We start from the raw sequence: 26,783 nt of genomic DNA, 5'->3' as shown, positions 1-26,783 counted from the left end.
CAACTATCTAGAACTGATGGCGATCTTCATGGCACTCAAGTCCTTCATTGTACATCTGTGCAACAAAGTGGTGTTAGTCCGGACGGACAACATGACCGCGATGTACTACATCCAAAAACAGGGGGGCACCCACTCACCACAGCTGTCTCACCTGGCTCAGAGCATGTGGAAGTGGGCCATTCAGAGGAACATCTTCCTCATGGCAGAACACCTCCCGGGGAAGGACAATCAGATGGCGGATCTGCTCAGCAGATACAGTCATCAAATGCACGAGTGGGAGATACATCCATCGGTACTCCAGCCGTACTTCCAAAGGTGGGGGCGTCCAGACATAGACCTGTTCGCCACAAGGGAGAACGCAAAATGCCAAAGCTTCGCCGCCAGGTTCCCACACCCCCAATCGCAGGGCAATGCGATATGGATGAACTGGTCAGGCAAATTTGCTTACGCTTTTCCCCCGACACCCCTGATACCACTGGTGGCGAGGAAACTACGGCAACACTCCATGACACTCATCCTAGTTGCTCCAACGTGGGCACGCCAAGCATGGTACACCACGTTCCTCGAACTCTCAGTGGTCCCGCATCAAAGACTGCGCCTCACGCCCAGACTTCTGACGCAGAACCATGGAGAAATTCAGCATCCAGATCCGCAACAGCTCAACCTAGCGATCTGGCTCCTGAAGTCTTAGAGTTTGGGTACCTAAACCTACCTCCTGAATGCATGAACATCATCAAGGAGGCGAGGAAGCCGTCAACCAGAGCATGCTATGCCGCAAAATGGAAGCGTTTTGTCATTTACTGTGCAGACAATGACATAAACCCGCTAGATGCATCTATCCCTAACATCATTTGCTATCTGTTACACCTTTATAAGTGCAAACTAGCGTTCACTTCTATTCGGATACATCTATCCGCCATCGCAGCTTACCTGCAAAATAGGCAGCATCTCTCAGTCTTCAGGGTGCCGGCCATTAAAGCGTTTCTTGAAGGCCTGAAACGAGTCATTCCCCCAAGAACACCGCCAGCTCCCGTGTGGAACCTCAATGTGGTCCTCACCAGACTGATGGGACCACCGTTTGAGCCAATGCACTCGTGCGAACTGCAATTCCTAACGTGGAAAGTTGCTTTCCTAATTGCCATTACGTCACTAAGACGCGTAAGTGAGTTGCAAGCACTCACGATACAAGAGCCATTCATCCAGATTCATCCAAATAGGGTAGTACTACGTACTAACCCCAAATTCCTTCCAAAGGTGGTGTCACATTTTCATCTCAACCAAACTATCGATTTGCCTGCATTCTTCCAGAACCCACAAACAGTGGCGGAAAGGATGCTCCATACGTTAGACGTACGGAGGGCATTGATGTACTACATAGACAGGACACAACACTTTAGGAAGACGAAACAACTCTTTGTTGCCTTCTCACCACAACACAAAGGCAACCCAATTTCCAAAGCAGGAATAGCCAGATGGATTGTTAAGTGCATTCAAATCTGTTATCATAAAGCCAAGCGCACTTTAACAATACCCCCAAAGGCACACTCCACACGCAAGTTGGGGGCATCCATGGCTTTCCTTGGAAACATTCCTCTAGAGGACATTTGCAGAGCAGCCACGTGGGTTACACCACATACCTTTACAAAACACTACTGTGTTGATGTACATTCCAAACAGCAAGCGGCTGTAGGGCAGGCTGTTCTCAAGACACTTTTTCAGGTTTCTGCAGCTGGCACGGGCAACCGCCGCTGATGGAGGGACTGCTATGTATTCTATGCAAAGATATGAATTTAGCAGCCCACATGCCTCGAACTGAATATGCTACTTACTAGTATGCATCTGTTCTTGGCATGTAGGGCTGCTAACATTCATATCGCCCACCCTCCTCCCCGGTGCCTGTCGCAGCTGCAGATATACTATTGTATTCAATCATTAGCATGGACATCCTTTACACTTTTCACTCCATCCTTTGCCACAATGGCGAAAAACAATCTGGGGATGGAGCCGATGCCCATGCGCACTGTAGTCCAGGGGAGGAGCCACCCATCTCAGGATACTTCGAAGACTCTTCCAGGACAACAATGTGCGATCATCCGGACCCAACACTAGGTGGCGATCTAATGCAAAGATATGAATGTTAGCAGCCCTACATGCCAAGAACAGATGCATACTAGTAAGTAGCATATTCAATACTCTCGCCTTTTTGTTGTACAGGCACCAGACTTCGGGCAGTTGCCAGTGTCGGAGCCAGTCGTGCAGTGCTTGTGCAGTAGAGACCGTAGGCGCCCTGGGAAGTAGAGGGAATGAGTGGTCAAGGTCTGGGTCCAGAAGACTTTCAAAGTCTGCTCCTATTAGCCATGGAATCCTGTCCCAACAGGACAATGGGGCAGACAGCTTATTAAGGAAAAGAGTTTTCTTCTAATTTGGTGCATAAACTGAACCAAGAAGTATCAGTCAGCCATCTAGGCGACCTATCACAAAAACATACCTGCTCACTGTATCAATGTCAACCTCATCTGCAGCAAAGGGTCAGTTAGTGTGTTAGATATAGAGTTTTAGCTATGTGAGAGTGGTTTGGCATTATTTTCAGTGTTAAGATGTGTTTTGTCTTGTGTGGTAGCATGTCTTACAGTTTCTTTCTTTTTGTCCTGTTCTTAAGAGGGAATTTTATTGTATTATATGCTTATATCTGTGTTGAGGAGGGTAATAAAACCTGCCCAGAGATTTTAGAGTGTTTGTTCCTTTGAAATTATATTATTTCTTATGTCATTTCGTGCCTGTCTGAGAAGGTCATTCCCCATCTGATCTTGTGGGAAGTATACATATTTTGTTTTAACATGCCTATGTACCCTCATTCCCCACCAACATCTAAAGTGACACCCACTTTGTCTTCCAGAATGCAATCAGGGCCTGGCTTTTCAGAATCTAAATTTTCTTACTCAATACTTTCTTTATGGTCCAGTCCAGTGAGTCTGAATTACTACCAAAATACCACACTCTGGTGAATGTTTCCCTGTGCAAATAAGTATACCAATCTCAGCTTGGTTGTATTTAAGTTTACCTTTTCAAAAACAGAATTGAGCACTGAAGTATAAAAAGGACATTGCTAAGGAGCATTAGATCAATATATCCATTGTTTCCTTTGCTTAATTTTTATAGCCAGTGGGTTCTGCACCCACGATGAGGTGGCTCACTAACCCAACAAGATAGTGAAAAGAGCCTACTGATTAAAAGTATAATAGTTACTATTGGTGTTGAGTACCTGTTGTGTATTACTGTAAAGTTGGATACATGTATCACTGGCTTCTATTTTCTTGCATGGTGCTTTTGGTTGACTTTTTGTATTAATATCTATGTTTTACTTTTCCTTGTGCAGGAAATGTCTGATTTAAACAAGTACAGCCCACCTCCTCAGTCCTCTGATCTTTATATGGCATCTAGTAAACACTTCCAGCAGGCTAAAATGATTTTGGAGAATATTCCTAGCCCAGACAATGAGGTAAGGTTGACTGTATTTTGTCTCCTTCATTCAGCTTTTCATTTATAAACTTGTGTTATCACATAGCTGCCATGTCGTAGCATACTCTAGCGCACCAAATGAAGATGTTTAGCCAAACCGTTCGTTAACTATTTCAGAAGATGCATAAAAATGTTGTATTTGATCTAAACTGTTGGATAAACATTTGAAAATACATTTTGATACCTAAGGAAATGCTCAAATAGACCATTCTGATTGTTGTTGGTCACTTCTTTAAATCCCTTGAACTTAATTACTGATATTATTTTTGTCATCAAAGCAAGATATTACTTTATATTCAATATAAATTAAATGTTCAAGGAGTAAACAATAAATCAAAAGTGGGTATAATTGTTTGAGAATAGACAACAGGAGCTTTGTAAACAAAAAATCTAAATGTCAATAAATCCTTATGTATTCACTAATCTGCCGAATTTGAAAGAAAATGAAGTATGAACGTTTCTTCATGCGGGCGGTATTCAAGTAAACAGTCTTTTTTTAACATAGAATCGCTATGTCAAAGTTTCCATTATTCTGGTAATTACAGATATTTGATGATGGGTCAAGAGTGTAGTTTTAAGAGAGGTTCATAGAAACTTAACCTGATTCATTCAAAAAATAAATCCATACTTTTCCAGGCTTGTTAATGTAGAACAGTGTTTAAAACATAAACCTTTGTGGGAGGTAGTGGTTTAGCAACTTTACAATCACTTATTGTTAAAAATATTATTGTTAAAATAGTAAAGAAAATATATACATTTTGTTTGCTCAATTCTATCAATGTCCTGTTGCCCAAAAGTGGTTACTCTGTTTAAAATAACCCTTTAACCTATGTATTGATTGCCTGACTAGATTGTTACCAAAATATTAATTACCAGTCTATCAAGAGGCGAGTGTGCTCTTCGGTTTAAATTTCACTGAATTTCCCTTATCATTTCCTAGTAAAAGGAAGGATCAAGTTGAAAATGTGGATGTTGGGACAAAGACCCTAGGGTATCTTTAGAAACTAGCAACTCACTATTCACCAATTACAGTCCAGAGATCTTCAATGTCTGTCAAGATCATCCAACCTATATTCAGAAATCAGCAATATTAAGTACGATTCCTCAGACTCCTGAATAAAGTATGTGTGTAGGTCCCCAAGATCTGAATCCAGTCTCCTTTCGTTCTGCAAAGATCAACAGACAAATGCCATGTCCATCATATCTTTTGGCATTTGAGCCAGAAGAAGGCTGTGACAAAATCAGCAAATTACTAAGCCGCTTGTTATTAGCAAATTATCTTAGTGAAGAGGCTCAATCTGCAGCACTGACCTCAGTGCTTAAAGAATTCCAAAGAGAGTCCCTTACTACTTTCGGACTGGATTGTATGCTTGTACCACTTCATAGCTACCTCCCTACATTACCTCGATAACACATTTATTTTCCTTCTATGTGACTCAAGGCCATGCTTGTAGCTTAACAAGAGAGTCTAATTTGACTCATTTAATTAGTAACTGCTTCAGACAACTGCTTTAAACATGGTGAAAACAGCTGTAAATTGAATTGAAGTGGTTGAAAGATGGCACTATAGTCTTATGGAAAATTACTGTAATAGTAGGGCTCCCTGTTTTTCATGTTTATGGATTAATACAGACAAATGCAGATAGAAAACAGTTTTCCTGTCACCGTATAAAAAAGGGGTTGGGGTAGAGTCCTTCCTTCAGATCCTAACTGAAGCCTAAACAAGGGTGAAACATCGTCCACAGCAACCTCAGCAGTCCTTAGTAGTCCGTGAGAGCAGTTCCCTTGCAGTGTGGGTCCTTCGTCTCTCCTTCGGGCAACGACCCGAATCCCTAGGCAACATTGGTACCAGCAGCCGCTTCTGGCATACGGGGTTGCTGCAGTACTTGACAGCACGGGCACAGACTATCACACTTCTGGAAGTAATAACTTTACCGGCGGCGCCTCTGGTATACTGCAGTACTGCAGATACTGGTTCATCCAGTTCCGCACAGTGCTGAACTCATGGCTCAGTCTCTGGTGGCCCTCTGCTGGTATACTTGTGTCTCAGAGCCGAGACAGCACACTGGCAATGACTAATCGGTGCTCAGCCTCTAAATCTTCTCTTGCAGGTTTTCCTACTGGACCTCATCCCTCCAGCGCTCTTCTTTTCCTCACAGGGCACACCGGTCTTAGCAAGCAGTTATATACTCTTGCTGCAGGCTCCAGGGTAGGTGACCTTGGTGTTCTGGGTCATTTCCCATCACCCAGCAGAGAGAGGAGCAGGCCCTTTCCCTCAGTCCTGGTCCCAGGTGGAAGTCTTGCAGAGTTTCCCTTTCTCACACAACCCTTCTGGCTGCTTGGCAGATGCCAACATTTGGGGTCCGAACTTCCCCTTCTTGTAGTCCATGTCCAGACTCCAAAATGTAATTTGGGGTCTAAGCCTTTAAAGCTTTATGTTGGCGTTCTGCTTCATTCGATGTAGACACTTCTCCTTTCCCCATGAAGACTGTTTGTCACAGCTGGCAAGACTTTGAACCTGATTGTTCTACAACACAATTCATGGGAGTGACCAGAGATCATAACTAGATGCCAGCCACTGTGATACGTGCATTGAAAGTTAAATCCCACACCCCGCCCCTACTCTTTATGATTCCCTTATCAGCCCTAGCTCCCTTCATGAGATGTGTCCAGGCTCCTTCTTTGTGATCTATGACTGAATCTAATAGCAGTCTTTTGAACTGTAAAAGGAGTCTCTTCCTTTTCCTCACCGTTCTGTGTCCCACCCAGTTAACATGAATGCAGCAATACACAAATCTGTATTCGGGGGGGGGTTCCACTCCTCCTTATGTCTTTACCAGGCAAGCCTGTACATCCCATAATGTATTCAAGGGTCCTCCATGTAATGAACAATTGTAGGCACATTTACTCAGTGTGCATTTACAGCACACCTACTGTCCATCATTGATACCTCGTGCATTGTACCATTGAGTGTGTGAGGAAGGCATGTGCATTTTCAGTTTGCGTGCACTGTTCAGCACTGAAGCTTTTCTATATTTAACCAAGGTGTGTTCTTATAACCAGCGCATACTTTTATTGGGCATGCAGTGCACAGCATTGCCTCTCTCATGTAATGTATTCCTCGCAGGTGTGCATACACCGAGTACATGCACTGCACAGTACTGCCCTATTCCTGTACTTTACCCTTCCCAGGTTCACATACATCTGGTGCAGTCACTTCTCATTCACTGTGCACTCCACATCTACCTGATGTAGGCCAAGGGGTGAGTTAAGCACACTGCAGAGAAACTTTTAAAAAGGTGAGTTAGCCTGTAAGTCTTACACCAGTAACACAGGGTAAAAAGCACCAGTTAATTACTGCTGATCACTACACGGTATGTTGCCACCATCATATTTGTGCTGCTTTACTCCTGGTGTAGGCGGTAGCCTTCCACCACTATGAGAGTAGCGCTTTGAGTGCACCTCTTGGTCCAAGAAGACGGCAGTCTGTGAATCAGGCCTATGTCATGGCACTCAGGCCTATGTCATGGCACTCAGGCCTGACTCTTGTTCGCCTGTGACCAAAAAACGGCATTGGGAATCTAGACAATAGTACCGTTGAGCACTCAGGGCAGGTGGTGCATGTCTCAAACCAAGCAGAGTACTTTTCCATACCAACAGCATGGCTACTGCACAAAAAGATGGCTACCTAGAAGAGCAGCCGGAGATGAAAGCACCTAAAAAACTCATAGACTTTGGATTCAGGATAGCCGAGACACCTTGCAGATTTTATGACAAAGTGGATCTCTTATGACTGGTCTAGTAGGAGAATAGGCAGGATGCTGCAGAATAAATCACTCAGAAAAACAGAAAATAATGTTAAATAACATACCCAGAAAAAAATATGATGTGGAAATTCAGGCAAAATGAACCCCAGTACATCAAGGTGGAATGAGCTCAGCAAAGCTGATCCTTGTCTGATATGGTGAAACTTACTGAAAAGAGGTGTTGGAGGAGCTTGAGCTGACTCTTCACCAGGAACCATAGGTCTGTGCCTGTTCTTGTGTTTGATGATGAGCTGGTCCTATGCCTTCTATCTACTGCCAACAGCCAGAGACTGAATCCTGATCAAGGTACACACCATTAATAAGACAGTGTAAACAAAAAGGCTAGTCACTTGCCAAGCAATAAGACTTGTTATGAGGCAAAGTATGAAAATAAAACACCTGCTTTTTCCAAAAAAAGTAAATAGCTTTCTGCAATATGAGAATAAGAGCTCTTATAAACCATAGTTATAAGCTTCTTCAAATCAATTTTTTGGCAAACTGGCAGATTCCAAAGAAACAGAAGTCAAGGAAAATTAAAAAGTTGGGGCAAATCAAAAATGAAATGAGCAAGAGGCTCCAGTTCCTGAATATCAAGTCAAAAGTCTAGAGACTCCCTAGATCTGATCTTCAAAAGACTGAATGATCTGGCATAGATATATGAAAAACTAGTGCATATATAATGTAAAATGTAGGGATTAGAGAGGAGCTCCCCGACCTTGGAAGTAAAGTTACTGAAGCGTAAACACACATTAGCTTTCTGAATGACCGCAAACTCAAAACTGAAGAAAGAAACTGAAAGGCTGATCTAAAGAATTGTCTCTGTATAGATAAGCATCACAGAATTAGAAGATTGTAACTGAAGGGGCAAATAATAGCCACCTTGTTCTGTTTTCCTTAAATCCTTGATGCCACAAATAGTATGGGTAAAGTTTGAAAAAGACTTTGAAATAATCAGAGCACATAGTCTCCCTAGTCTAAAACTAAAGAATCTGTTGGTCGCAAGAGCTCTTATTTTCAAACCCCTCAGATACTCTCATGTTGAAACAATAATCATTCACATTAGGAAGAACCAATATGCTCTTAGGAACAGCTCCAGAATAGGGATTTCTCAACGTTACTCCAAAGACACAGTGAAAAAGAGAAAAGCCTTAAGAGGACATACAGTCGAGTATTTCTTAATCAGGCCTCTCCGTTTCATGGTGACCCATAAAGGCAAACCAAGTATCTTCGAAGACCCAGATGACTTTGAGACTTGCACCTCAAACCTTACAGTATCGTAAATTGTTACTTGACATCACTCAAGAATTGAGTTGACGTATGCGTGAGTAGGTGATCTAATCACGGTCTTTATTTGCAGTATCCTTTAATACAGAAGTTATCTATACCCGTCTCAAAGCAAAACCTAATCTCCTGATTATATGCTCTCCAATTTATTAATTGTATTCTTGTTACAGCTTTCATTACGGATTAGTACATTCATTATCAGGGCCACTGGAATTCTGCAGCAGCTGCCCTTTTTGTATAATTAAGGATTTGCCAGACCTACTGCATTGTCTGAAGATTTTAACAACATAAATCAGTTTCTAGCTCAAACAGATCAAAAGTTTGTTTTGTTTTTTAAAAAACTTTTTATTAATAGCTTATGTTCAAACAGTGCCGGTCACCACAGTTGTACATCTTTATCATTTAAGTGCACCAGAAAAACACAGTATTGGTAGAGTTCACAGTAGCAGGACAGTCAAAACTTATGGAGAGTGAAAGCCCTAGACTACGGCCTCATAGTTGGAACGTCGAGGCTGGGGGGCTCACAGATGTTACCCCTGGAGTCATTCCAGTTTGACCACACCGCACCCCATTTTTGAGGGCACCCTCGCGATATGTATACAGTCTTTTCTTGCAGCATACACCAGTCCATGTCTTTTTTCCACTCGCTTAGCTTCGGTGGTGTGGGTGCTCCCCATAGCCTTGCGATGTTCCGTTTGGCTGCCGCTTGCCCCAGCATAACTCAGAGCCTTCCTTTCGCTGGTAGGTCTGTTGGCTCCCAGATATTCAGGAGGCATCTCTTTGCCTCTGGTCGCAGTTCCACCCCCCATACTTCCTGCATGCAATGTACCACACGTCTCCAGTATCCCTGCAACACTGGGTACTCCCATAGTATGAGAAAGAAGGAGCCTGTTCCGCCACAACCCCTCCTACAAAGCCCATCATCTATTCTTCCCATCAGCTGTAGCCTAGTGCAGGAGATATAGACCCTGTGTTGTATTTTGAGTTGAATGAGCCTTAGCCTTGACGAAATCGCCACCTCCTTGGGGGAGGCCAGCGCACTCCTCCTTGTCTATCTCCAGCCCGTCTGCCTCCCACCTCCCCTTGAGGGCCACAAGTAGGTCAGGGTAATTATTTATCAACTTTTTATATGTGAGGGAGATGGCATGTTCCGGCATGTGTCTGTCCAGCAGTCTGTCCTCAAGTGGAGAGGCTTGTGGAGGTGTGGTCCCTGGCGGGATGTTCGTCTGGAGGGAGTGTCTTACTTGCATATACCGGAAAAACTCAGTTTGTTCAAGATCATAGGTGTCCTGTAGGCAGGCGAAGGATCTGACCCCGTCAGGACCCCAAAGATCTTTAATTTGAGAGATACCGATAAGGTCCCATTTCTGGAACACCTTGGTTCGCCCCAGGTTGCCTAACTTTTCTGATGCCCATAGTGGAGTGGCCATGGTGAGAGTGTTGAACAAACCCATCTTCCGCTGGGCTATGTGCCATATTTGCACAGAGTGTTTCGTCGGCCCTGTGAGCATGTATTTACCAGGTCTGGAATAGAGTGCTGCTTCATAATTCCCGCCGGGGAGTAGCCATCTGTCCATTCCATACCCTGGGTCATTACCGTTGCAGTATGTTCCCTGGTTAATAGCCGAGAGGTGTGCAGCCCAGTAGTATTAACGAATATCCGGGAGCGCTATCGCTCCATCGTACCACCCCAGTGTTAATTTTTGCAATGCTATTCTAGGCATGCCGGACCAAAGCAAGTCCTGTTGTGCGGCTTCTATGGCTATAAAATAAGAGTGTGGTACCCAGTCAGGATAGTTTTGAAGGGCGTAGAGGAACCTTGGTAAGGTCATCATTTTAAAAAGGGTCGCACGGCCCAGCAGAGACAGCAGGAGTTTTTGCCAGGTAGTGGCGTCACGCTTGAGCCTCTGAAGGGGTGGAAGTAGATTTCGTTCGTACATCTTAGCCTTATCATTGGAGAAAAAGACCCCCAGGTATTTAAAACCGTCCTCAGCTACAGTGATCGGGCAGTTGCTGGGAAGCCCCGGGGTGCTACTTTGGAGGACGTAAAGGAGTGAATTGCTCCAATTGATCCGGAACCCGGAGTTCTTCCCAAAGTTTGTAAAGATATCCAGGGCCGCCGTGATGGACCTCCAGGGTCGCGATAGGCAGAGGAGGATGTCATCAGCATATAATGAGATCCTATCCTCCCAGCTATCCGCCCACCGCAGCCCTTTAAGAAATACGTCCTGCCTGATCCACGCGGCCATTGGCTCCAGGGAAAGGGCAAACCGGAGGGGGGAGAGGGGCAACCCTATCTGGTCCCCCTTTCCAGGACAAAGACCTCAGAGACGTTACTGTTAACCTCTACTTGGGCCAATGGCTCCGTGTATAAGAGACGGACCCATGCGATGAAGTTCGGGCCGAAGCCCAATTTACGGAGTACCGCCATCATGTATGGCCATACTAGGGTGTTGAATGCCATGGTGGCATCAAGTGATACCACCACTGCATCTTCTTGTAGAGTGTGGCACCTCCCCATAACGCCATTAAGGCGACGAAGGTTGAGCGCTGTGTTTCGGTGGGGCATGAAGCCCGATTGGTCCGGGTGGACCAAAGTAGGCAAGACCGGCTGGGGCCTATTGGAGAGGGTTTTGGCCAATATTTTTGGCTCTGCGTTTAACAGTGAGATAGGTCTGTACGATGAGCAGGACTCTTTCGGTTTCCCTTCTTTCGGTATGGCCATAATCGTGGCCAGGCGCTGATCCCTTGGCAAGAAAAAACAGATCAAAAGTTAGTAAAAACGTAGCGGCGGGGGGCGTGGCCAAGATGGCGGCGGAGTAGGACGCCTTTTCGTGCCGCTCCGGCGCTGATCCTACAAAGCTTCTAATAGCACGACTCTGTGGGAGCTCACCCGCCCCAAAAGCGGCGGGGAAGTCCGCCTGACGGAGCGGTTGGCCTTGGTGTGGTCGCCGAAGCGGTGTGACCCCGAGTTCGCCCCTGAGATCGAACGCGCCCCACGGCCTGTGAGACCCCGGGCTCTCCTGACTTCGAGGCCCGGCGTGGTTGATGGGCGGGGCCCTGGAGCTGCCCTGAGGAAGTCGGAGCAGACTGAAGGCGGAGAGTAGCTGCATTCCGGCGACAGGTGGACCTGGCGACAGACCCAGATCGACCCCCCTTGCCCTTGGGGTATTGCTGCACCGGTTTCCAGCACTGACTGAGGCGCACGGAAGTCGGAGGCATCCGCGGTCAGCACCACCCGCCACCGCACGTGTGGGGCTGGACACAGCCGACGTCTACAGAGCAAGTAATGGTGAGCGTTTGAACTGAACGGCGAAGCCCACCATTGAACTTGGCCACGAGGCACGGAGCCTGAGCACTGTGGGCCGCCGAGTCTACTGTGGAGTAAGGCCGCGGAACTGGCCAGCGGATACCGGCGCATCTTGCGTCGCACGAAGGCCCGGAGGGCGTTGGAAAGCAGGCGCCGGCACTTGGGCTTTGCCCTGCCTGGGCTCCGGAGGGGCCCACGGATCGAGTAGCTGTGTACGTGGGGCTGGGCACAGCTGGAAGCTACAGAGCGCGCCTTGTTGTGCGTTTGGACTGCCTGAGGGGCCCGCCACTATCCTGAGCCACGTGGCGCCGGGTCGGAGCGCTGTGAGCCGCCATGTCTACTGTGCCGCGCAAACGGGGACAAGGGAAAGACAATGCCCCGAAATCTTCTCAGCAACCGGCTTCTCCTGGAGCGAGTGGGTCGTCGAAACAATCGGACGATGAGGCCCCGGCGACGAAAGCCTTTATGACCGAGCTGTTTGCCTCCATCAAGGAGGACATCTCCGAACTCAGGGCGCAGCTAGCCTCCGACTTGAGGGAGGTGCGGAGAGATGTGGACGGCATAGGAGAGAGGGTGGCGACCCTGGAAGACCGAGATTTGAGCGTAGCCACCGACGTTCACCTGCTGCAGCAAGACATCATTCGCCTCACCGAGCAAAATCTGGACCTACAATTGCACACGGAGGACTTAGAAAACCGCTCCCGTAGAAATAACATCAGAATACGGGCGGTGCCGTGGGACGGTGAGGCTGGGGACCTGCGGGGGTATGTCCAGGAGCTGTTCCTCCAGGTGCTGGACGAGGAAGAAACGAAGGAGATTCGGATGGACAGAGTACACAGGGTAGGCCTGCCACGGCGCGGGGGGGGGCCCCCCGACATCCTAGTGTGCGTACACGATTTCCAGCTTAAGGAACGGATACTACGCAAGGCCAGGGCCATCGAGTCGCTACAGTTCCGGGAGCATCGGCCTCAGCTATACCAAGACCTGGCGGCGTCTACCTTGCAGAAGCGGCGGGAGTTTCGACCGGTGACGGCTTTCCTGAAAGAGAGGGGCATCGCCTACTCCTGGGGGCACCCTTTCAGGATCATTTTCAGGTGGCAGAATCGCCTCGCTCAAATCCGCACGCTTCAGGCAGCAAAAGAACTTCTGGGCCTGGAGGATGTACCACCTTCGCGGGCCGCGACGGCTTCCCCGTCCCGAAGGCGACGTCGTTCGTCTTCATGGCAAAGGGTGGGGGGTTCACCCATCAGACAACGGCCGGATCTCTCTGCCAGCCTGCAAGAACGGGATGCAGCAGTCGCTTCGGTGGCGTCAGTCACGTTGACCGACACACAGCATAGCTCTGGGGCGGCGTGATCCCCGGGAAATGGCGGATCGGCGCTGGAGGGGCCCGGGCCATCTGGTTGAGGGAGCTGAAAGTACTCTTGGAGGAGACGCCCTCGACTATGGCCATGGGGAATAGTGCCTTTGTTCCCCCGGCCTGCTTCTTGAGTGGGTGGCTTCCTACGGACTTCGGCCTACTGGTCTTGATGAGTATTATTTCTGCACTTTTGTTTTTGACTTTGCACTTTGTTTGGTTTGCATATCTTTTGGGGTGGGGTTGGGATGGGGGTTGTTGGGGACAGTGGGGGGGACCCGTGACGGAGGGCCAAAGGGGATGTTTGTTGTGTGCCTGCTGCTGAGTGCGCACTTTACTGTTGGTGATGTCGTGCCACGAATGTTCGGGAAGCAACTGGTTGTCTACTGCCTGGGGGCGGGGCTGGATGCGGGGTGGATGACACTTGGCATGCTGAGAGCGGGTTCTGGGTTTTGTATCTGCTATGCCGCTTAGCGTAGGGACGTGGAATGTTAAGGGCATGAATTCGCCTCAGAAGCGGCAGAGGGTTCTGAAGTATGTGATGGACCATCACCTTGATGTAGTTGGATTGCAAGAAACACACTTGGCACGGAAGGATGAGTTGAGGCTCCGCCATAGGGCGTACCCCATTATCTACAGGTCCTCTGCTGTCACGAAGCACCGGGGGGTGGCACTTATGTTCAGGGCTACGTTGCATTTTCAACCAGTGGAGGTCCGCAACGACAGGGAGGGTCGCTGGCTGATGGTTAAGGGGCACATTCAGGGTAGGTTGTGTACGTTTGTGGTGGTATATCTGCCCAATGCCGGTCAGAACAAGTATCTACAGGAATTGCTGGTGAAGGTGGGGGACTTTGCGGAGGGGCTCTTGTTCATGTTGGGCGATTTCAATTTGGTGTGGGACAGGGATTTGGACAGCTCGGGGGGACGCAGAGCGGACACAGGGGTCTTTTCTGATTCCACGCAGCAAGGGGTGGGGGAGTTGGGTCTAGTAGATGGATGGCGATTTTTTCACCCCGCCGTGAAAGACTACACATTCTTTTCACATGTGCACCACTCCTACTCTCGCTTGGATCACATCTTCCTTAGTCAATCCCTCAGAGGGAACATTCTAGATGCCGCCATTCTTCCGATCTCGGTGTCGGACCATAGCCTCTTGGTGCTCACTCTCCGTTGGTCGCCGCCCGACACCGCGAGCCGAAGTGGTACTTCCCGGCGTCGGTGGTTAGAGACGAAGTTTCCAACCGAGCCTTGCGCCTGGCCATCCGTGATTTTTTCGATTGCAATCCCCCGTCGGACACTTCTCTGACGACCACGTGGGACGCCTTCAAGGCGACGATCAGAGGGACGTGCTTGGGCCTCAATTCGCAACTTAACACTCTGCGTAGGAAGGAACGGGATGCGCTGGAAGCCGAGGTGCTTGAGCTCGAGAGGGCTCATAAGATCAACCCCTCGAGGGTCACCCTGCGCCCACTGACGGCGGTTAGGGGCAAACTGAAGGCACACTATGCAAACAGGGCCGAGCTCACTCTCCTGCGGCTGGGGCGGCACTCATACTCCAGTGGTAATAAGATTGGCAGACACTTAGCCCGGCAACTGCGGGACAAGAGGGAACGAGAATACATAGGGGGGATCAGAGACCCCGCAGGAGTACTCCACCATCGTGACGGGGTGAAGGCGGACATATTTGGCCGCTTCTATGCCGCTTTGTATACGGGCGAGGAGCTGGATGCTGCAGCGCAGCGGGAGTTCCTGCAACGCTTGCCGCTCCCGCAGGTCTCTAGTGCGTGGAACGACCTGTTAGAAGCTCCGATCTCGAGAGAGGAAGTCCTCTCCACCATTAAAAACTTGAAATTACATAAAGCCCCCGGCCCGGACGGGTACACTGCAGTCTTCTATCAGACCTACGCGACTGAGGTGTGCGACTTCCTGGTCGCCCTCTTTAATGACATGGCTACGTCCGGAGTGAATACCGGGACCCTAGCGGAGGCGGTGATTACGGTCCTGCCGAAGCCGGGGAAGGATCCGGAGCACTGTACTTCATTCCGTCCCATAGCCTTACTCAATATTGACGCGAAGCTGTACTCGGCGATACTAGCGAGCCGCCTCCAGGACCTGCTACCGGCGATTGTTCATCCGGATCAGTCCGGCTTCATCAAAGGCCGCCAGACGCACGACAATACACGTAGGGTGATTCATCTCATTGAGAAGGCGGACAGGTTCCGCATTCCGGCGGTATTGGTGGGCCTGGATGCGGAGAAGGCCTTCGATCGCGTGGACTGGAGCTTTCTATTCCACACGTTGCAGGCGTTTGGTTTCTCCGACAGATTCATCACCATGGTGCGGGCAAACTTCTGTAGCCCACGCTCGAGGGTTGCGGTGAACAGCCACCTATCGGCCTTCTTCCAGCACTCGCGAGGCACCAGCCAAGGGTGCCCCCTCTCTCCCTTGCTGTTCGCGCTCAGCATTGAGCCCTTGGCGATGGCGATCCGGGAGCATGAGGGGATGAAGGGCATACCATTCACAGGAGAGCAGCACAAAATTCCTCTCTTTGCGGACGATGTCCTGCTGTCGGTGGCCGATCCTGCTAACTCTCTCCCATGCGTTCGGGATATCTTGCTTGACTTCGAGGGAGTGGCTGGCTTCAAGGTTAATTACGGCAAGTCTGGGGGGGCGCTAGAGGGCGCACTGCGGAATGGCCGCACTGTCGTGAGGCTCCCGCTGCCCGGAGCTATTTTCCGCCTAGAGATCCTGATGACCATCGCTGCGCCCTGATCTGACCCCACGGATCTACTGGGATACCGACTGACCACCCACGGTCCAATTCCTGGGCCATTTGGAGGTTGCTGGCCGAAGTTACGGGGACCCCAAGTTTCCCCGACTTGCGCTCTGGAAGTCTGATGCCCCCTGGCCCGGCGTCGTTGCTCATGCCAGTCCGGGGCTCTGCACGTGTGGTGTAGGCCTTGCTCCGCCCCTCTTCATCGGGGCCCGCTCGCTCGCTGGGCAAGCCGTTTGGCTCTTCCTTGCTGTCGGACTTATCTCTTGGCTCCTGCATCTGCCTGCCCGGATACCATTGCACACGGAGGCGCCACGGATCTTCTTCTTGGTTTCTGGGGGCTCGCTCCTTTGGCCTTGGAGCGGGGACGGCCATTCTCTCGTCGTTGGGTGTGGCGGGGCGCGCTGGCCTGCTCGTGCCCCCACGATTCGAGCCTTTTGCTTGTGGCCGTACCCTTGGTCCGCTTTCGACCCTATTTGCTTTTTGTCCCCCAATACATCTCTAGCGCACCATTATGGGGAAGCCGGACACTAAACAATCCAAACTATCCTTTGATTCTGGAGGGGCTAGGCGGGCGACGCGATTGCTCCAGGACGCTGGGCCTTCGCGGTCCCCCCCCCCCCGAATGTCGCTGATGGTGTCCCGCAGCCGCCGCCGCCGGACTTTGCCCAAATGATGCAGGAGATGAGGCAGGGGTTTGCCACGATAGTGGACAAAGTGGACAAGATATCGTCACGCATGGATGCGGTTGTCCAGAAGTTGGATGTGCACGAGGAGCGCTTGACGGCGGCGGAACAGCGCATTTCGGACCATGATGACACGGCGGCCACCCATACCACCCAACTGGCGAGAATGGACAATATCTTGCGTGTCATTGCCGCTAAGAATGAGGAGTTGGAGGCGAGGAGTAGGCGCAACAACGTGCGCATTGTAGGTGTGCCGGAATCCACGAATGTGGGCAAAATGGAGACTTATGTGGAGAGGCTACTTGTGGGCGCCATTGGTGCGGAAGTTTTCTCATCCCAGTTCATCGTTGAGAGAGCGCATCGGACACTGGGACCTCGGCCGGCCTCTGGGGCTGCCCCGCGCCCCATTATTGCGCGCCTTTTGAACTATCGAGACCGGGATGCCGCCCTCCAGGCCGCCCGTACTAACAGGGCCCTCTCTTTCGAAGGGGTGTCTTTCACCATGTACCCTGACTTCACGCCGATGGTGCAAGATCAGCGCCGTAAGTTCCTGGGGGTGAAGAAGAAGCTTCGGGACCTGCAAGTAGACTACGCCCTGCTATACCCTGCTAAACTTAGAGTGACGCACCAGGCTAAACAACATTTCTTCACCAACCCACAGCATGCTGAGGATTTTGCGAAGCGCCTCCAGCGCGAGCGGGCGGCTGCGGACCGGGGAGGCGATCGAGGCCCTGAGGACGAACATTCAGCGGCTGAGGAGGAGGTCGCCTGATTGTGGTGACTTTGGACTTTGTCTCTCTTTTTCCTGTTTTTGGAGTGTTCTGGTCGCGTGTCTTTCATATTTAGTTTTGTTGCCCTCCTTCTCCACATTTGCGGCCTTCCTATTGCCCGCTTTTACTTTTGTTGGAGCGGGGGTCATGTCTTTCATGAGCTGTGTGAGTGCTTGCTGTTCCCTGGGGTCGGGGTGGCACCGCGGGATGGTGCTATCTGATGTTGCGCTCCGGGCGCCCACCCCCCGCGCGGCATCTGGGGCCGTCTGACGCTTGTTGGCGCGGACACGGGCGTGGCGTGAGGGAGTGGGGTCGTGCACCTCTGGAAGGTTCCCCGGTGGGTGTGCCCCATGTGTACCTTTGGTTTGGATTCTAGTCCTTTGTTGTTTGACTGGAAGTTTGTTGGGGAGTGGGGGGGGGGGGTGGGGACGCGTATGGCCTGACTGTTGGGGTGATCTCAGGTGGGTGGATGGGGCGGGAGTGAAGTTGTCCATGTTTAATTGCCCAGAATCTCTGGGTCGGTACGATAGGTGCTGCTGCTGTCTGGATGTATGCGTGTGGTGCTATGCCCGCTATCTGGGCTGGTTCATTTCTTTGTCTGGCGGCACTGATCATGTGGTCCGTTTTGCCGTCCATCTTGGGCCCGGATGCGCTGGCCGCCATTTTAGGCTGCCACGTGATGGGGTGCGCTATGTAAGAGAAACACGTGTGCGAGTTGTGGGTCGCGCGAGATGGACTGGTGGCATGCGGCGTGCAGTATGTTCTGAGTGCTTGTTGCATGGGCGGTTTGGCTGGGGGGGGTTGTTGTGGTTTTGGTTGATTGGTTCGGAGATGGCTGGGGACTGTGCGGAGTGTCTGTGGGGGGGTGTCTGCGCCCTAGGGTGTGGACCTATTTTTGGCTGTTGCTGGTGGTTGGATGCCCTGTGTTTGTTTATTGGGTCCCGTTGGGCCCTGAAATTGGGTGATGTCTACTGCTGTTATGGATCAGATATCGATTCTGTCCTGGAATGTACGGGGACTTAATGATGCCAGGAAATGTCGTAGTGTGATCCAGTACTTGGACAGGCATGCTGTTCATGTAGCTCTCCTCCAGGAGACGCATCTGCGTCCCGCTCCTTCCCCCAACTTTGGCGGGAGGTGGGCTGCGGCCAGGAGGTTTGCTTCCTATTCTTCTTATGCTCGGGGGGTTGTTATCCTTGTTAAAAGATCGCTCGCATTTCAGGAACTGGGATTTGTTGGGGACCCTGAGGGGCGATATGTGCTACTGTGGGGGCGGCTTGGGCAGAACACTGTCTTGTTTGTTAATTGCTATGCTCCTAATGTCGATACGCCAAGTTTCTTTGTCACTTTGTGGGGTCATGTTCTTGCTGTGGATGCCACTTACATCGTGTGGGGAGGTGATTTCAATCTTGCGTTTCATGCCCAGTTTGACAGATCGGAGGGGAGCCCTCAGTATAATGTACATGCCAGAGAAGTGTTGCGGGGGATTGTGGAAGAGGCCGGGCTGGTCGATGGCTGGAGGTACGCCCACCCTGCCACCAAGGAGGGCACTCATTACACCACACATGCTCGTTCATGGGCTAGACTGGATTATGTGTTTCTCTCTAGGGGGCTGGGAACTGGCCTACGGGAGGCTACACATCTGGCTCGGACGTATTCTGATCACTGTCCGGTGAAGGTTGTCCTGTCCGTCCCCGGGTTGCATAGGCCGCGCCCACCTTGGCGTCTGTTTCCGACTGCTTTGCTTGACCCGGTGTTCAAGGAGGAGCTTGGCGTGGAGGTAGAGGCGTTCTTCCCTAGGAACAAAGGCTCTGTGGACAGCGTTGAGGTCATTTGGGAGGCGTTCAAGGTTACTATCCGGGGTGTCACTATTTCTAAAAGTTGTGGAGTACTTCGGCTGATTGTTCGGGCCCTCGAGGGCTTGGAGGCTGACTTGCGAGACTTAGAACGCAGGATGCAGGTTGACTCTGATCCCGACCTTCTGGTGCAGGTCCGTACTAAGCTCTCCGACTATGAGGAGGAAGCTGCTAGAGAGGCTAAGCATAGGGGGAAATACTGGAAGGCGAGGCGATACTGTGAAGGGGAGCGGCCCGGTAAGGTCCTCGCTGCCCTTACTAGACATCCAAGGCATGGGTCTGACGTGCTGGAATTGGTGTCGCCGGATGGCACTCGTTGCCGAGACACTTCGGAGATCCAACGTACTTTTATTGACCACTATACGCACCTTTACACGACTCAGCAGACGGGTGAGACTCGATACGGCGGATTTCTTGATGAGCTGGCACTCTGTTGGTTATCGGATGGTCATCGGGAGTTCTTAGGTAGGCCCCTGGAGGTGGAGGAGGTCAGGAATGCCATCATGTCTCTGTCTAATGGGAAGGCCGCCGGTCTGGATGGCCTTCCTGCTGAATTTTATAAGTGTTATGTGGACATCATGGCCCCTGTGCTGCGTGAGGTTTTTGAGGAGTCCCTGGAGGAGGGGCGTTTGCCGGGCTCCATGCGCGAGGTCGCCATTACGTCGCTGCTTAAGCCGGGCAAAGATCCGTTGGATGTGGGCTCTTATAGGCCCCTCTCATTGCTCAACTGCGATGTCAAAATTCTCGCGAAGGTATTGGCAGTACGACTAGCCAAACTCATGCCCGTTATTGTGCTGCCTGACCAGTCGGGATTTGTGCCTGGCCGTGCTACCTCCCACAATCTGCGCACCTTGTTCTCGCTTGTGTCAACCATTGATCCTACTGTCCCGGTCACCGCCATCTTTCTCGATGCCACTAAGGCGTTTGACTCTGTTGAGTGGGGCTATCTTATTGATGTTCTTTGTCGAATGGGCTTCCCCAGGATCTTCATCTCATGGGTTAAGCTCTTATACACTGATCCAATGGCGAAGGTGGTGGTGAATGGGGTGCTGTCCCCCTCGTTCCCTCTTACGAGAGGGACCCGACAGGGATGCCCCCTCTCGCCCCTCTTGTTTGCTATAGCCATTGAGCCACTGGCCTGTAGGATTCGTCAGTTTCACCAGCAGAGCGCCTTTAATTGTCTGCAGCGACAGGTCGGTATTTCTTTATACGCCGATGACGTTACGCTCTATGTCAAAGACCCTGAGAACAACCTTAATTCGCTCTTACGAGAGCTGGTCGCTTTTGGGGGGGTCTCCGGCGTCCATATTAACTGGCGGAAGTCTCAGCTCTTCCCCCTCACTGCTGCTGTAGCTAGGTTTCCCCTTGACTACCCTCTGGAATGGTGTGATTCGGAGTTGCGTTATCTTGGCATTGTCGTGTCCTTGGATAGAGAAGAATCGGTTCGGCTTAATTATGGGGTGGCTGTTACCAAGCTTGCAGATGATGTCACCAGGTGGATGTCCCTGCCTCTTTCCATGGCCGGTAGAGCGTCCCTCATCAAGATGGTAGTTTTACCCCGCTTTCTTTACCTCTTTCAGAACCTTCCGTTTCATCCGGGTGCTTATTTCTTCCGCAGGCTCCGTTCCGAGCTGTTGCGTTTGTTCTGGGGGGGCAAGCAGCCGCGGGTGGCGTGGGCTACCCTTACGTTGCCCTATGCTAATGGCGGATTCGATGTCCCTGACTTCGAGCTTTATTATCTCAGCGCTCAGGCGCATTACGCTTATCACTGGATGCGCCCCACGCCGTTCATGCCCCAGATTGCTGCTGAACATTGGGTTGCCCACCCGCTCCCACTGGAGGGGATGGTTTTGGGCAAGGTGTCCGACGTGGAGACACCTCGCACGACTGTGACGTGCACGGTGGATGCTTGGAAGCGGGTGGCTCAATTGCTGGGCGTCTCCTTTCTTTATTCGCCGGCTCTGCCTCTGTCTTATCATCCTGATCTGTCGCTGTTGTTGGAAACGGGGTTTCAGCGAATGTGTAAGCGTCTGGGCATCCTCACGTGGGGCGACTTGTTTCATGCGGGTGCCTTCCGTACGCAGGCTCATTTCTTTGGAGCGACTGCTTGCTCCCCTCTAGAGCTGTTCTATTTCATCCGCTTACGGCAGGGCATGCGTGCTCTGCTTTCAGATTTCCCTTCGGAGCCTGGGGTTACCCTCCCCCTCCACGTGTTGTTGGTCTCAGATGGACGACACCTGGTGTCGAAATTATACGGGGCTATTCGCAGACAGCGTTCGGTCCCGGCCAATCGGGTGCGCGAGCAGTGGGTTGCCGAGTTGGGTGCTCCTATTACCGACGAGCAGTGGAAGTACTGTTGTGGGCTCACGGCCAATGTCTCTTCTAGTTGTCGCCTTAAAATTATCCACTACAAGTTTGTTCAGCGGTACTATTATACCCCGGCGAGGAAACTACGGTTTCATTTAGCGGAAGATGACAGGTGTGCTAGATGTCGTGCGGAAGGCGCTGACTTCCTGCACCTGGCATGGAGTTGTGCGGGTGTATTAGAATATTGGACTCAGGTTCATGAGGCCCTGCAGATTATGGCGGAGGATGGGGTAGCATTTGACCCCTTAGTGATGTTGCTGGGCTACTCTAAGGACGTGCCTGCCTCTCACCGTAGATTTGTTGACGTGGCCCTGTTACTGGCTAGGCGTAGGGTTGCTTGTTGCTGGGGTCGTGGCAGGGTGCCGCGCTTTCAGGATTGGGTGACTGACCTCATATACTGTCAGGATCAATACAACATTTATTCTGACTTGATGCCTGTCCGATGCAGACCGAAGGACTTTTGGAGCCCGCTCCAGGTGTACCTCCTGTCCAGAGCTGTGCAGGACTCTGATTCTGACTCGGGGGACCGTGAAGGGATTGGTTGATGGCATCTTGATGGGCTGGGATTTTACACTACACCTGCTGATCTTCCAGTGTTGGGGGAGAGGCTACGCTGTCTCCTTTCCGTGCGAGCTATTGGGGGCTGTAGTTCCCCTTATGACCAGTGTATGGATGGTAACTGAGGCCGTATCCCTGTCGGGTACCCTTATTATATGTGTCCCTTGCATCTGTGTTCCCTTTGCTTTTCTTTATTGTGCGCTAATCGACTGTGTCCGTATTGTATTGTTTCATTAGCTTGCCTGTACATGCTGGATCATTGCTCTCTAATTTTGCACTGTGCATTCCGATGTTGCTCCTTGTATTGACTGGTCTGCTGCCCTGTATTGACTTGTATATCATTTTTTGGGTTTTTGACGTACCATTGTAATGGCCATGAATGTCTGTATGTATTGTGTATGCACTTCCCTTGACCCTGCTTGTCTCCAAATAAAGGTTTAAAAAAAAAAAAAAATTACGGCAAGTCTTATGTCCTGAATTTAACCTTATCACAGGCCGAAGTTGCTCAGGTGAGAGCGACAACACCGCTAGCCTGGGCCTCGGGCTCAATACTTTACTTAGGAGTCCACCTCACTCCTACGGTGGGTGGCTTATTTGCAGCCAACTTCCCACCCCTGCTGGCCAAGACACGGGCCGAACTGGAGAAGTGGAAGCCCAAATTCCTGTCCTGGCTGGGTCGGGTGCATGCCATTAAAATGGTCCTTCTCCCCAAGTACTTATATCTTTTTCAGGCCCTACCGATTCCACTGAGCACTTCCTTTTTTAGCCAGCTCAAAACATTGATTTTGAAATTTGCTTGGCAGGGAGGTTGGGCACGACTTTCGTTTGCACTCCTGCGACGGTTACGGGCTGACTGGGGGGTCGGCCTCCCGGATCTACACCTCTATTATAAAGCTGCCCAACTAAGAGTCATGGTGGAATGGTCACAGCAATTTTCCGAAAAACACTGGTTGCATATGGACCGGAGCGTGGCTGGCCGGTCCGTCTGGGATCTAGCCTGGAAACCAAAGCGTGACAGCCCGGTGAATGCGTACATCAGTACGCCCACGGGGACTACACTGAAAGTATGGGACACCTTGGCGGGGGATGAGCGATGGACGACCTTCCCGTCTCCGTTCACTCCATTGCATTTCAACCCGGCGTTCCCGCCGGCACTCGCCGAGGGCCCCTTTGATACTTGGAGAGAGGGAGGATGTCGGGCGCTGCTCCATCTGTTCCACGGCACTGACCCCCTGACATTTGAGAATTGCACGCGGGACTACCAAGTGCAGCCAACTGAAAAATACAGGCATTTACAACTGCTCCACTGGGCCACGTCACCGGGAGTACGGGAGGCAGCCACGAGGCCTCCCTCCGAATTTGAGGCCTTCCTGCTAAAAACGTCTACCATGAAGGGGGCCATCTCCTTTCTGTACAAACTGCTGCTTCGATCTGCCCTTTCCCTTAGACCGCGCTACATGGAGCAATGGGAGGAGATGGTGGGGAGGGATATCACTGATGGAGAATGGTCGGCGTTGTGGAGGGACATGACGCAATTTAACCACTCAATACTCCTGAGGCACGCACCCTGAGATCCGCCTCTCTGTTTAAACTGTCCCTTCCCCGTTTTAAACGTGCCAGAATGGGCGGCCAGTCGCTGTCTGTTGTGGTGGCTCGGGCCTGGAATGCCCTCCCTCTCCATCTACGCTCCACGCCGACAGTGGCTGCTTTCAAAAAACACCTGAAAACTCACCTATTCAAGAGTGCAGTCTAGGAGGATCCCCCGATGTCTTGTTCTCTGCCCTCTGTCTTTTTCCTCGCGCCAGGATACTCACCAGTAACAGAGCGCGTTACAAAACGGTTTATACTTATACTTATACTTATACTGAGGGAGGCGCACTTAAAAACTCTTACACAGTGGTATATGGTCCCGGCCCGGCTTCACCGTATCTACCCGGCTGTCTCGGACAGATGTTGGAGGGGTTGTGGCCTACTGGGGGACTTCCGCCACATTTGGTGGGATTGTCCGATCATCAAACCCTTCTGGGACGAGATCCTATCCCATATTAAAGATATCTTGCAGTATCCTATCGATAACTCTTTGGCATTCGTACTCTTGGGCCTGAGAGATCCTGGCCTTGAGCACCAGACACGCGCAGACAAGAAGATTCTATGGCTCTGCCTAGGCGCTGCCAAGCTCACGCTGGCGTCAGCCTGGAAGCGGAAGGAGGCGCCGGCGATCTCACTTTGGCACGCTAGACTGTGGAGGCTCCTGAGTCTTGAGAGAATGGCTGACATCTTCCTAGGCAACTACAAACACTTTAAACACATATGGGGGCCCCTGGTGTCCTTTCTCTCTACTGGTTTACCCTCGGCAGTGTGCCCAGCATCTTTGAGGGCCTTACATCTATTTCAGCTCTAAGTTTGTGTGATGGATGAGTGGGGAATGAATGAGGCACCGGGAGGGGGGGGGGGGGGGGGGGGGGGGAATGGGAAGTTGAGTTTGTGTACTGCTTTTGGGACATCTGTGCTGCTGGGACGAGGCTCAGTTCGACGGCTCTGTGACACTGGACTTTCTGCTGGCTGAACTAACAGAGTACCCCGCCTTGGGGCTACGTGTACGACTGCCTCCATCTTGCGGATGTTGGAGCCTATTATTTGCTCACTTCTCTCGCATTGCATTATTGCCTCGTCTTACTTTACTGCTTTCCCACTGTGTGGGACCATCTGTGCTCCCGAGGTGGTGCCTTTTGTTCACTGTTTTTTTTTTCTCTGTGTTTTGCAAAATAAAAATTTTACAAAAAAAAAAAAACGTAGTGACATGTTTGCATGCAGTTAAAGATCCTTTAAAAGGTTAACTGGTCATCTTTAATCGGCATATTGTTATATTTAGTTGTTAAACTTACACTAATGAGGTGAAATAGTTGCCAAGGCAGTATTATGTGTAAAATTGACATATTAATGAATTAATCCTATCAAAAAATGTGCAGCATTATGCCACATAATTTGCTTTTTCTTGCCGTATAATTTATTCAGCCCTGCCACATAAGGTGGTGCTTCCCTTTTCCATAATTCTAATGGCCCTAATTATAATGCTGTTGTCCATTCATACTGCAAGACATGTTTTTGACATGCATTTTGTAATCTGATTTTTACCATATTTAATCTTATGTCAGCTACTGGTCAGTCTCCCATTGTCCTAATAATTGCCTGAATACTTGATGGCAATGATCAGCACACCAACAGGCACCCACAGGATTAACAACGTTTATTTTAGCTAACTTTTTAGATTTTCCTGCATGGGAAAGAAAAAGCTGCCTTGTGAGACAATTTAATTCACTGAAGACTCTGTGAAGTTCAATCTGCTTACAGGCCACTCTCGGCTCCCACAGCCCCATTGTTTCCGAAATGAGTTATGGAGGGATTTGATTATTGAGGGAGAGCTTACATTTAGGGGTTTATTCCTGTTTTGTCACTCTCTTCCCTCTTATACGCGTGTTTTTGTCCCTCACTTTTAGATCCTTTCTCATCTCTCATTGGGTTAGACCTGCATAGTTGTCATGTGGAACTCTGGACAGATCTGCAGGGCCTTCAGCTGTGCTCTAACCATTTTCTACTCCAGGCTCAGTACAACAGGCTTAATATCATTCTACACCTAATGCCTCAATACCTCACAAGGGCTGACATCAGGAACCTATTCTTAACCCCTTCGCTGCTAGGCCTCCCCCGCCCCCCGGGGCTAAGCCTTTTTTGGCTATTTTGGTAGTTCGCGCTTAGGCTCCTGTAACGTTTTCACCACATAAGGTATCCTCGCCAAATCTGCCTCCTTTTTGTTCCAACATCATGGGCATTCTAAAGGTGGCCAGGGCTCCACAAATCCACTCGCCCGCTCGCATTTGCGTGGAAGAATTGAGGGGGACAAGCTATTTTTGGGTCCTACGCGCCCTTTCTGGCGAGTAGGAAGACGAACTAACTTTTGTCCTCTGTCTTTGAAAACTGAGCAAAAGTGACAAGATAACAAGATTTAAAGGCATTTGTAATGTTCACAAAGGGAATGAGCAATAAAGAAGCCTTTAAATCTTGTTAACTTGTCACATTTGCTCCGTTTTCAGAGAAGGGGTCAAGTAGGTTGCAGTTGGGTGGGGGGGGGGTGGATTTTCCAAGGTACTAGACCTGCCGGACTAGTACCATTTGTCGGATTGTTCGAGCCCTGCTGGCTCTCACCAGGTTCCGTTAACCAGAATCCCTTGCAAACCTCAAAATTTGTCAAAAAAACACATTTTTCTCACATTTCTGTGGTGGAAAGTTGTGGAATCTACGTGAATCCACAAAACTCATCGCTCCCTGCGTTCCCCAAAGTCTTCTGAGGAAAATGGTACTTCACTTGTGTGGGTAGGCCTAGTGGCCGCAACAGGAAATGGCCCAAAACGCAATGTGGACACAACACATTTTCTCAGTGAAAACTGACCCTTTTTTTGCAAAGTGCCAAGCTGTATATTTAGAACCCTAGCTCTGCCG

At 50.3% G+C, this 26,783-nt stretch overlaps 1 protein-coding gene across 3 annotated transcripts in view; it reads left to right on the top strand.

The window, feature by feature from the left end:
* Positions 1 to 26,783, top strand: part of NAA35 (N-alpha-acetyltransferase 35, NatC auxiliary subunit) — a 485,576-nt gene that overhangs the window by 401,727 nt on the left and 57,066 nt on the right. For all 3 annotated transcript variants that reach the window (XM_086961291.1, XM_086961289.1, XM_086961290.1), the window contains one exon: positions 3,377 to 3,499. In XM_086961291.1, coding sequence (XP_086817417.1) covers positions 3,377 to 3,499 — 123 coding nt within the window. The remainder of the gene's footprint in view (positions 1 to 3,376; positions 3,500 to 26,783) is intronic.

Source organism: Lissotriton vulgaris, chromosome 3_1 (genome assembly GCF_964263255.1).
Source record: "Lissotriton vulgaris chromosome 3_1, aLisVul1.2, whole genome shotgun sequence".
Lineage (NCBI taxonomy): Eukaryota > Metazoa > Chordata > Amphibia > Caudata > Salamandridae > Lissotriton > Lissotriton vulgaris.
Note: the sequence above shows the minus strand (reverse complement) of the source record. Positions and strands in the feature narration are given on the sequence as shown.